We start from the raw sequence: 12,325 nt of genomic DNA, 5'->3' as shown, positions 1-12,325 counted from the left end.
AAACAGGGGCAAACATGAGGTGTTTGAAGATGCAGGGGAGTCTTTTGTTCCTTGTTTTTTGGTGGGAACACGGCGCAGTTATCTCAGCCTGTTGATGTATGGCTCCTTTGTGTTTCCTCTCTTGAGTCACAGTAGGCTTATAAACACAAAAAAGGTGTGTGTGTGTGTGTGTGTGTGTGTGTGTGTGTGTGTGTGTGTGTGTGTGTGTATATATATATATATATATATAGAGAGAGAGAGAGAGAGAGAGAGAGAGAGTAATATTTTGAGATGGCTACATCTATGCCTCTCTTTTTTTCCGAATGAAAACACAGTGAAATAAACTGTAATTAAATGTTGGTTTCTTTTATTTTACATGGCTGCCGTCTTTGGACCAACAGTGCCATCTTTCACCTTTACTCCCACAGGTAAGACCTCCACAACCTTTCATTCCTAGGATCGAGAGACACCGTGGCCAAGCACTGTCTGCCTGACTCTTTCCCTCACTTGTCTCTGTAACAGTTGCCTGTGTCTGTAGAATTAATCACAATTATTCAGAAAAAATTTGACTATCATAAAGTCTCATAACCAGGATACTGGTGTGCATGTGAAGACATATAGATTTTGATAAACTGAAATGGAAGAAAAATATACAAACCACATCCAATGATCCCAGAGCATCATCAGGTTAAACATGACGCTATATGAGAGCACTTCATGGCCCTCTCTAACCTCCGCATGAAAGAGAGAGCATTGCACTGCGAATGAATTTATCCTCATCATCTCAGCCCTTCCTTCCTCCGTTTATTTTATATCGTTCCCTTTTTATCGTGGCCTTTCTAGATTTTTCCTGTCTTTTTCTGCCAGGAACGTTAATGCTCGAGTGCTAATCCCTCAATAGTTTGCATAATGAAAAGGTCAAACTTTTCTCAAGTTAACCTATTAAGTTCACGCCACTCCCGTTTACAAATGTTCTTTACACGTGCAAACGCTGGTACTTTTTTTCCGCTCAGTGATGCACTTATTTCACCTCTTTTGGGGTTGGGAATGCTGTGTTCTCATTGATCAGCATGAATCATTTTTTTATGCAGAAAGACTTCTGCTGTATGTCACAGAATAAACTCAACCCCGAGAAGAACAAGCTCTGCAGAGGCCAAATCTGTTGAGACAAAAGTAAGAGAGTCAGGCAAGAGAGAGAGAGAGAGGGAGACGCCTTCCCCGTCCTCGGTGAGGAGATTGTAATTAAAGTTTGAAGTTTATCTCGCAGCAGCAGCTTAGAGCCCCTTGAAAGAGTCTAACTGCCAGCGCATGGCGCTTCAAACACACAGCAGCCGTGCCAGGAGACCAAAGCAGCGCACAACCCTGTTCTAAGCTCCTTACACACACACAGACCGCTCAGAATGACTCAGCCTCTTCCATTAGACACCAAACACACACACACACACAGACAAAGAAACACACATTTTATCTTTAAAGTTCCGTGCCTTAAGCTGGAGTCAATCTTTTCTCCAGGGATGGTGCACAGTTTGGGAGTCAGAGAGTGTTGTTGTTGTTGTGTCTATTCACGTCTCTCTCTCTCTCTCTCTCTCTCTCACACATCCTCTACAGTGTCCTACCAGAGAGGAGGAGAGGCAGTGAGCAGTGCAGGAAGGTAAAGAGCCACGTGATCAGCGCCGTCTCCCTGAGCTATGTCAGTGTGTGTGCGCGCGTGTGTGTGTGTGTCTTTCTGTCTGTCTGCGTGTGTGTCTGTCTGCATGTTTATCTTGTTCCACCAGCCTGTTCTGTCCGCCGTCCTTGTTTATGAAGCAGCTTGCAAATTCGCTCATTATTTACATGTAGGAAGGATATTCGCTCCCTCCGAACGTAGATTCATCATAAATGCGCCCACTCGACATTCCCGGCACGGACAAAGCTTTATTTTTCATTTAGGAGCTCAGATGTATGGCGCATGAATGCAAATCTCTTATCGGTTGACGTGATGGATTTGGAGGAAGAGAAAAAAATAAGAGCCACAAAAGAACGCTAGAGATAGGCCGAGTGATTGAATAGCATTCAGGGTGCTGCACACCTCCCTGCCGGCCACTAGGGGGAAGTATTGAGCTTTCTTATAGAGGGTTTCCTAAAGGACAGGGAGGGCAAAGAGGGAGAGAAAACTGAAAACAAAAGACCAACTCCACTCCAGAAAGCTCCCTTCTCCACGCTGGGTGGGGTAAAGAGTGATTTGCCAACAGATAGTGGGGTAATATCATTTCAGCCGATAGCTGCGGGAGGGGCGGCGTCTGCGTCTGTCTCCAGTCTCCCACCCAAACACAACAACAAGGAGAAGACAAAGCAGCTTTAGTGGCTTTCCAGTGGCAGACAGTTGCCATTTTATTGCATTGCATTGGCACAATAATGCAACGTATAACTATTAAATACACCAGCAATGTGCAATTCCAGTTAGATTTCACATGAATTCAGAATCGCATTTTTATTGCAGCCCCTGAAACAACAGAATGAACAAAAAGGTTACAAGTGCAGCATTACATCTTTCACACATGGGGCCACGCCTTTATTTCTTATTTTATTTTATATAAACAGCAGTCAGACAGACCCTTTGTGCGATAGAAAAGTAATACGGCCGACCGGCCATTGAGGGAGGGGCGGCCCTCGTGACCCCGGCGTGGCTTGTGTATAAGGAGTACAGCATGCGGCCGGGAGGGGATGCTGCGCGTCGCAGGGATCATTAGCGGCAGCAGCCTGTCATCTGTGCTGCAGGCTGTGGGTGTCGGCTTCCGCCTTTTTTTTTTTTAATTTAATGGACCATTGTTGTCAAGCAGACTGATGTGACTACGTGGGGCACTGACTCAACGCCATGGGGTGCAATGCACAGCGTCGGAGAACTGGGAGAATGAAGACATGGAGGCCCTGTTCATTATCACCCAGTTGCGTGGCCTCAGCAGAACATACGTTTTTAGTAGCTCTTCATTCTCTGCATTCTGTAGGTAGCAAGAAAACGTGAAGGGTGGTAGTAGCCTAGTGGGTAACACACTCGCCTATGAACCAGAAGACCCAGGTTCAAATCCCGCTTACTACCATTGTGTCCCTGAGCAAGACACTTAACCCTGAGTTGCTCCAGGGAGACTGTCCCTGTAACTACTGATTGTAAGTCGCTCTGGATAAGGGCACTCACAGTCACTTTGCAGTTTTGGAGGAGGTGCTGTCATATTTGGACAGTAGCACGGCACTCTTCACCCATAGATATCTATAGATTATAGATATTAAACTATAACGCTGTTATATATCAGCTCATTTTACTTTTGAAGCATACGAACAATATACATCTTTGTAATTAGTGGATGTAATTCGCTCTCGATGAGAGTGCCAGTGTAAAGCACACCGTACAAAGACACAAATCACGCCTTCTTGTGGAAACTTGATCAAATAAAAAGTCTGTAGGAGAGATGCGAATCGACGAGAAAGACTCTTAAGCCTCTTCTGTGGCAATACACAGTTGTCAGAGAGCGCGGCGCAGATAAAGCAGTCATCAGAGTCTGTGAGGAGGGAAAAAAGAGATGCGAGGCTGGGGGAGTTGGGAGATGCAGACTGAAGATGTTCATCTGAAGTTTCTCTGAAGCTGGAGAGTTGAACATAACTTATTTGATCCGGCTTGTTTTTAGTTCAGTTCAGCATTGTGCTCTTTCACTGTCTTACACAAACACACACACACACTTGCTTCTATCTTTACGTCTCTTAACACTGGTGATCACAGCAATGCTCCCTGACGCCCGCTCACCACACTCTCATCCCTCAGTGCTGACGTGCATTTCTGCCTGATCTCCCTCACACACACACACACACACACACACACACGCACTGGATACCCATTCTCATGGCAGTAATCTGCCTGGAGATTTAACGCTCAATTCGAACTCGGGAGATCTACTTAACGTAGTTAATGTCCAGCGAGGGAGCTGCGACTGCATGAAAGACCTGCTCTAGTTTCTGCATGATAAAAAAAAAAAAAAAACACAGCGCTCATTACTGACTCCAAACTTCATGCAGATACGTGAACGAATGTAAACCTTCTGTGCCTTGTGCTCTGTGCCTCGACCAGACCCGGCTTGCTGAACATCGGTGACTCCGCGACTCAGCCCTGGTTGGCGGACACCTGGCCCAACGCCTGCTCCAACCACAAAGACTGCAGCATCAACTGCTGCACCTCTGGCAACGGCAACAGTGACAGCAACCTGGCAACGTACAGCCGCCCCGGTGAGTCCGACCCCGAGTGGAACGCAGGTTCGGACGGAGGCAGTGAAGGGTTACACACACAGACATGTATGAGCGGGCTGACATGCGCGCGTTTGATTTGTGGAGGTGAAAGCGGGGTTGTCGCAGGCAGGAAGTGGAAGGAACTTCGGGGATGTGGCCCTTACAGACTCGTGCCCCAGCTGCTAATCCAATTGGCGCGCTGATTTCCATACTGTTGTTATGGCCCTTAATGCAATTTCCCCTAAGTGCTCAGTTATTTAAGAAATGTGTCCCAGCCCAGGAAGGTCAGGGCAGCCTGGCCAGTGGCTGCCAGCAGCGAAAGTGGGGTAGAGAGAGGACCTGGAACATCTTTCACAATGCAGGTGCTGCTGCTGGTCTCTTCCATCCATTCCATTTTGGCAGGAAACAAAAATGGCAAAAAAATGTTTAATTAGACACGATAAATGAGAAGACAGCTGAGGTGTTAGAAGAGGCATGAAGATTTTCTCATTGGAAGGGGCGCCGCACTGCATCCGGCCAGCGTGGGGCTCTTGATCTTTTACAGCTTCGCTTTTATGGCTTTTATCTGCAGTCGGTGTTGCAGCCAACGAGATGCACGTAGTTGGAAACGTATCCCTGCATTCCCCCGAAGAGACAGGGCGAAGCAGCTGCTGGGAGGGGTCTGGAGGCAGACAGAACTGGGCAGGAGAGAGTTATGTTCCTCCAGGTGGGCCTTCAGTTTAGTCAGCAGGAATATTGCAAACAAAAGGCTGGGAGTTGGACTCAGCAGCCCCTTGGCAGATGCAGGAATGTGCACACATATACACACAGCTTTGTCCACGCTCAGCCCATACAAACAATACGAACCTGTGTGGTTAGATTTACGCCAGGAGGGGAGCTGTTGAGATGTGAAATTCGTTTAAACCAGTGCCCACTCCACTCTGACAATACATATACAGGGATTGCTGTTCAACGCCTCATGATTTTAAATTATTGAACAAAACTGGATGCGGGACTTTGAATTAAAACAAGCGAGGTTATGTAATAACCAGGAAAAAAGCAAACGGTAAAAAGTTCCGTCTCTACAAAGCAGGCAGCTTTTGCTGTGATGGCAGCATTTCATCATTCACTCAGTGGCTTTTCATGATGACAATAGTGAACAAAGCAGTCGTGAAGGTAAAAGGGGGCAAAAGACAGATCCATCAAAAATACTTCAGTTTCTCCTGCTACAAAAAAATGTTTTTGCATTGGATTTTTCAAAAATACTCAATTTTAGTCTCCATAACCGCCACGTGGTAGGTGCGTCCTAACTTTTGACTGGTAGTGTATGATAGATTCAGTACATAGAAGTTTGAAACTGTCACTATAGTCTGTACATAAGGCTCTTATTACACCAGTACGCTATTAATTTAAAAAAGTCAATATTAACCATTTTAAAATATCTCATTGTTTGAGTCCACCGGTTATTTTTGTACACTTTTTAATGCCGCTGTGAGAAGCGTTCCGCTCTTCTTAACAGGTGCTCGGTGCCTGAGCAGCAACACCAATAGCTGGAATACTGAAGCAACAGTTCATCTGTATCATAATATGGATAATAATTATTACTGCGCTCTGTATTGTTTGATATTGGCACTGGTTTGTTTGCTATGGAGCTGCTGTGGAGTGTTTAACGTGTGTGTGTGTGTGTGTGTGTGGGCATGGCAACCTGCTGAATGCTGCCCTCACCCATTGCATGGTGCTTTTTAAAATAAAGGGGGGGGGGGGCTGTGCGCCCAGCCCAAACTCAGGGCGCCGTTTATCTGGATCACAGGGTAGGTGACATCTGCGAAGCGGGATAATTTTAAGGTGCCTTATTTAACATGCTGTGTCTCTTTTGATGTGTGTGGTTCCCCCCCGTGCAGACCCCACCCACCCAGGCTGCGGTTAACGCCTGTCCTTGGTGTTTTACTGCCGGCCTGCCCCTCTCGTCCCATTGGAGGATTTGAATATTTTATGAGGCTGGGAAATTGGATCTGTCAGGAGAGCGTGTTCTTTACTGCGCGGCACGCTCAGCTCTTTTTGATGCTGCCGCCGCCTTGCGACGTCGCGCTCGACGAGTGAAGCCGGGATTGACGCGCTGAATGAGAGGAGTAAATTATTGAGAGAGAGCGAGAGAGAGAGAGAGAGAGACCACCACCGGCCATTCACTTCCCCCAGATAATGGCGTTTTGTTCCCCCCTTCCCCCTTGAACAGAATGAATTTGTTCACGCAGAGGTATCTACCTGTCCCCAGCTGATAACTGCGCTCACATGAGGAGCGATGAACGACTCCACTGATTTGTATTGAGTCTTGAATTAGGTTAGGAGATGCTTCGCAGATGTTATTGCTTGAATGACAGCGCGGGGGAGATAAATACGCCATCTCCTGCTGGGTCTTTCAAAACACACACACACACTCACACACACTAAATGTCCCTTTGTCACCCAGCCGACTGCATCGCCAACTACAACAACCAGCTGGAGAACAAGCAGACCAACCTGATGCCCCCAGAGCACGGCGTGTACGGAGACGTGGACCTGTCCAACAAGATCAATGAAATGAAGACCTTCAACAGCCCCAACCTGAAAGATGGACGCTTCTCTGGGGGGCAGCCCACACCCTACGCCACCACCCAGCTCATCCAGTCCAGCATCGTGGGAAATAACATCAACACCAGCGGCAGCGGGGGCAGCGGGAGCGTTGGCGGCGATGTCAACGAGAAGCACTGCTGGAAGCCTGCCGCTGGCCAGCAGAAGCAGCAGGAAGTGACATCACAGCTACAGTACAACATCATGGAACAGAACAAGCTGAACAAGGGTGAGTGGCTGAAGGAGAACCTAACCTTTGTAAACACTCCTCCCCAGTCTCTTCTTTATCTGTGGAACATCGCACATTGAAAAATTCTTACTCCAAGCTCACAAAGAACGCAGGCATCCGTCAACCACGTCTGATCTGGATTCCGGCCTCTATACTTGCATCTTACCTTTAATACGAGCTCTCCAGTGTCCGGTATCACAGAGATGGGAGAATATCATCTTCTAAACAGGCAGCCCTGCATTCCCAGACCTCTTAGCATCTTTAAAGTCTTTTTCACTTAGATTTATCAGTAAAATAACACACCTTTATTTGAAAATTATTTGTTGTTAGAACTGCATGTTAAAAACTGATGCATTTGATTTTGTCTGATAGTCTAAGCAGTCGGTGTCTTTATTTAAATTTTTTTTTTACAGTGAATGCATGCTATAATTTCAACTAACATGCTGTTGTGTTATTATTAACCACCTTAGTCACATCGCTGTCATAAAAGAGTCTTTTGCATGAAGCATTGTGGAGCATTCTAGAATACCTTTTTATTTCCTTCAGACCACTACAGAGGTGGAGAGAGTCCTCTGCCCCCCACCATCCCCTACAACCAGGGTCCAGAACCCAGCACCGGCTCCTACAACAGCTCAGACCGGGGCACCAGCAGCACGTCCGGTGAGCACGTCCAAGCATCCATCAGCGTGTGTGGTGTGTACGTCAGTGTGTGTCACACGGCAGACACACAGCATTGTGTCATCTCTGTGTTCATTATGTTCTGTTTCATCATTATAGATGAAATGTGTTTAATCACAGTTAGCTTTGTAAAAGCTCCATTCCCGACTCATCATTTTCACAAAGGTAATAAATCACTGCGCGATCGTAATAATAAACAAAGCTTTAAAAATGGTAATTTGCCTCACACCGACCCGCTTCGTCTCGCGGAGAAATTAAAAGGGGAGATTCCTGGAAACAAAGGAATCTGGGAGAAGCTGTTCATTAACGCCTCAGATGAGCATCCGAAGGTGCGGTCCATCTGTGGGGGACAGAGCTGGCCACTGTTCATTTCGAAGAATTTGAAAAGATAAATAAATCAAACATTTCGAAATATTCCTTTTTTAAAAAGTTACACTTTAAATAGAGCTTATCAACACAATTTTTTCTTTTCCTTTATTAATGTTTTTCCCCCTCATAATTTTTTGTGAAGCAACAGACACAGACGTTGTCTTTTTTTTTTCCTCATGGTGCATCTCTGGACACTTTCCCGTTCACACAGCGTGGCTCCATTTGGGGCAAGGCGTTAATTACCGCAGCCCTAATCTTGGCACGGTGAAGTGATGATTCCGTCAGAGGGCCGGCGTTTGTTTTCTGGACAAGGACAAATGGCCGCCGCTGCAGACGGCACGCAACGCTGCCGATGTAATGCATCTTATCTGTTTTTTTTTATTGTATCTGAAGTTCAGGCAATTAAAAAGGAGACTTCAGTGTACTGGGAGCCCACAGCTCATTGCTTCTTTGTTGATAATTGGCTTTTTTTTTTATTATTTGTCGACCTTTTCTTGTAATAGTTCACAATTTTTTTTTTCCCTGACTTTAATTACAAATTGAGAGATAATGCTCGTGGACGTTTGTGCAGTGTCCTTAACGAGCTGCCATCCATTAGCACCGGTCCTCTCGTGTGTAAAAGAATCATTTTTCATCCGTGTCACCATCACAACGAGCAGTGAATGCTGATGGATATTCGTCACGTGTTTTCCAGCTTTATTGAGCAGTTGCATTGACAGTGGAGACACCTCGCTGGTGAAGGGTGGTGTGTGTGTGTGTGTGTGTGTGTGTGTGCGCGTCTGTTTTTGTGTCCTTGCATTACTGAATGACACCATTTTTCAGGGAGCCACGGTCAGAAGAAAGGAGGGCGGACCCCCAAACTTCCCAAACAGAATCCAATGAACTGGGCAGACCTCCTGCCACCTCCTCCTGCTAACCCACCCCCCTGTGAGGAGTACACTCTGTCAATGGACGAGAGGTGTGTTCCCACCCTACACACCCTCACACACCCATGGACACTCTGTAAGCATTATTATAAATCACCGGTCGATAAAGGTGCCCACCCCGTCAGGCATCTGAATCAGCAGCCTCACCCCCCATGCTAGAGCCGTAAATCTTGGAGTTGGGCATCAATTTCTAGCATTTTAGTCGTGCTCGGGTCAGGTCGAGCTTGCGCGGTATGTGATTGGTTCGCAAACGTCTGGTCTATAAAACCTATCCTTTCCGTATGATTCTATTTGTACATTTCTTTCAGTGATTGGAAAAATATTTTTACGAATGTTGTAAATTTGTTATATTAAAGGTAAATTTTTAAATGAAATTTTTATTTGATTTGCAATTGTTGGCCACCGTCGTCAGGTGATGCACTTTAATTATCGTAAGAGAGATGTGAAAGCGAGGTGAAACAGAGGTTTTAAACCCGCGCATTTTCTTTTCCCTCTTTGTCTAGATCACGTAAAGAGAGCCGGGCTTTTAGAAAGCTGTACTTGTCGGATTGAGCTTAACTTTTTAGGCCCGGTTTTAGCTCTAACCCACGTTACACTCACAGCACCCCTCTGTGTTCCCAGCTACGACCCCGACATACAGTGCCCCCTCCCCCCCTCGCGAATGTACCTGCAGCCAGACGACCTGGAGGAGGAGGAGGAGGACATGGAGCGGGGCCCAACGCCACCCGTCCGAGGGGCAGCCTCCTCTCCGGCCGCGGTGTCCTACAGTCACCAGTCCACAGCCACCCTTACACCCTCACCGCAGGAGGAGCTGCAGCCCATGCTCCAGGACACGGGTGACCATGAGCACAGGTGTCCCTTTACCTCCATAATGACATTCTAATTAGAGTTTTTATAGATCCGTCATTCATAAACTGGTGGTACATGGGATCCAGTTGGAAGTTGGGACTCTGGAATTTATTAAATAATCATTTACTAATATTTGTAGTATAAGAATCCTTGACAGAACGTTTACTGATTTCTATCTAAACTAGGTTTTCCAGTGGGTGACAATTAGTAATAAATAATAAGTAATAAAATTCCTGTATGTCTACACCTATTTAACATATGTTTTAATGACAGTCATGATGTCATGATGTGGTTTTTAATTTGGTACTTATCTTGAAATGCTTGATCTAACATTTCATAATGCAACAGTAAACATATTCGGCAACGTCAATGTGCACAAACTGTATTGTTATCATTTTAGTTTTGACGTGGCTGTAGGGTAAGTTTCAGTGTTACTGTCCCATTTTTACCTCAACTTTACCCTACACAGACGTCACATGGCGAGCCCCCCAGCCCCTCCACGTCCCCTCTCACCCCCACACACCTACGGCTACATATCCAGCCCACTTGCGCTGGACACCGATGGCATGGAGGAAGAGGATGAGGAGGAAGGCGACGAAACAGACGCAGAAGTGGCAAAGATGCACCGCCACAGACGGCAGAACCAGCATCCCAGCCACCTCCACCATGGCCAGCACCCGCCGCACCAGAGGAGGCTACTCCTGCGCGGCCTGGAGCAGACGCCAGCGTCCAGCATGGGGGACCTGGAGAGCTCCGTCACCGGCTCCATGATCAACGGCTGGGGCTCGGCGTCTGAGGAGGACAACGCCTCGTCCGGACGCTCCAGCGCCGTCAGCTCGTCGGATGGATCCTTCTTCACCGATGCAGACTTCGCACAGGCCGTGGCGGCCGCCGCCGAGTACGCTGGCCTGAAGGTGGCAAAGTACCCCACACATCCAGCACCGGACCACAGCGCTGGTGGAGGTGAGAGGAGTGTCCGGTGTAAAATAATGAGAACGATGATGATATATGATGCACATTACCAATCAGCCCTGTGCACAAGATCTCTTGCCGGTGGGGGATTTAGGTGTGGGTGACATTAGGAAAAAACACTGAGTCGTGTCTTAAAACATTAATTTTGAACAATATTTTTTTTACAATGTTATTACTGTGTAAAAAATATTTTGTAATATTTGATTGATTTTGAGCTTTCTTGATCTTATTTTGAACATATAAAAATACACATTATATTACTTAGAAATTGCAGACAACAAGTGCTTCCTGAGTTCTAGTTATGGTTATTATCATCTTTTCTCCTCTCAGCGCGAAAATACCAAATAACCCCGTCTGGCCACCGTCCAGCCAGCCCAGTGTCCACAGACAGCAACATGAGCGCAGCGCTGCTGCAGAAGAGGCCGCCCAAAAAACACAAGCAGCACGTGGCGGGACACGCACAACATCAGCGCCGAGACGCTTATACAGAAGGTATCCCATCATGCATTCATACCACCCAAACTAAACCTGACCAGTATTAACAGCAATCCAGGATTTCGGCGCTCGGCACGACAGCAGTGCTGGTGGAGGCAAAGCGGGTGCTGATTGTCTCCGCCCCGGCTCGGTGTGTGTTAGCGTGTGGGGTGAGCAGGTTATGAAAGTCTCATAGATCAGCTGATCCGGAGCCCTGTCAGCTGCCTGCCTGCTCCTCAGTGTGTGTGTGTGTGTGTGTGTGTGTGTGTGTGTTTCCACTACTGTAATCATCTCTTCACCGTCCCGATGCTGAGCAGGCAGAGATGGAGGTTGGTGTGTTGATGTGTGTGTGTGTGTGTGTGTCTGTCTCTTGGGTGACCGGGGCATCTCCGTACTCCAGATACTAATGAAATTGCCCTGGCGCTGCGGCCTCGTATCGATGCGACATCCTTCACACAGCGCATACACACATTTCAGCCATGCCCAGAGAGTGTGTGTGATCGTGTGTGTATTTACAGTAGCATGTATACACAAATATGTATACAGGTATAAACTGCCTTTTGTGTGTGTGTGTGTGTGTGTGTGTGTGTGTGTGTGTGTGTGTGTGTGTGTGTGTGTGTGTGTGTGTGTGTGTGACCATACGCTGCCCCCCGTCATAGTGTCTGTTGTCCTTGTATGTTGACACAGAGATTTAATATCTTGTCAACCCTGGCCAGCTATATTATAAATCCCCCCCTCGCCATATTCTCCCACTATCCCTGCTCTAATCTTCCCGCCCATCCATCTCTCCCCTCACCGCCTCTCTCTCTTTACCATTTCTCCACGGGGACGGTGACAGCTATCTACCAGGGCCCCGTACTTATCGCTGATCTGAGCTTACGGCTGCTCATTTTAAACTAATTATTTTACCCCCGCCCCTTCAGACAAGGGTCGTTATTGCTTGCAGGAACGTTGTTGGCCTTTGGGTACATTTTGCACACCTCCATCCCGCCATTGCTTTAATTATTAAAGC

General features: G+C 47.0%; 1 protein-coding gene across 7 annotated transcripts in view; it reads left to right on the top strand.

The window, feature by feature from the left end:
- robo1 (roundabout, axon guidance receptor, homolog 1 (Drosophila)) overlaps window positions 1-12,325 on the top strand; it is a 217,170-nt gene that overhangs the window by 200,886 nt on the left and 3,959 nt on the right. For all 7 annotated transcript variants that reach the window (XM_028961527.1, XM_028961526.1, XM_028961528.1 and 4 more), the window contains 9 exons: window positions 381-407; window positions 1,588-1,630; window positions 4,076-4,230; window positions 6,677-7,045; window positions 7,592-7,705; window positions 8,915-9,050; window positions 9,640-9,870; window positions 10,337-10,830; window positions 11,170-11,331. In XM_028961527.1, the coding sequence (XP_028817360.1) occupies window positions 381-407; window positions 1,588-1,630; window positions 4,076-4,230; window positions 6,677-7,045; window positions 7,592-7,705; window positions 8,915-9,050; window positions 9,640-9,870; window positions 10,337-10,830; window positions 11,170-11,331 (1,731 nt within the window). The remainder of the gene's footprint in view (window positions 1-380; window positions 408-1,587; window positions 1,631-4,075; window positions 4,231-6,676; window positions 7,046-7,591; window positions 7,706-8,914; window positions 9,051-9,639; window positions 9,871-10,336; window positions 10,831-11,169; window positions 11,332-12,325) is intronic.

This window comes from Denticeps clupeoides, chromosome 19 (assembly GCF_900700375.1).
Source record: "Denticeps clupeoides chromosome 19, fDenClu1.1, whole genome shotgun sequence".
Classification (NCBI taxonomy): Eukaryota; Metazoa; Chordata; class Actinopteri; order Clupeiformes; family Denticipitidae; genus Denticeps; species Denticeps clupeoides.
This window is presented reverse-complemented; position numbering and strand designations above follow the sequence as displayed.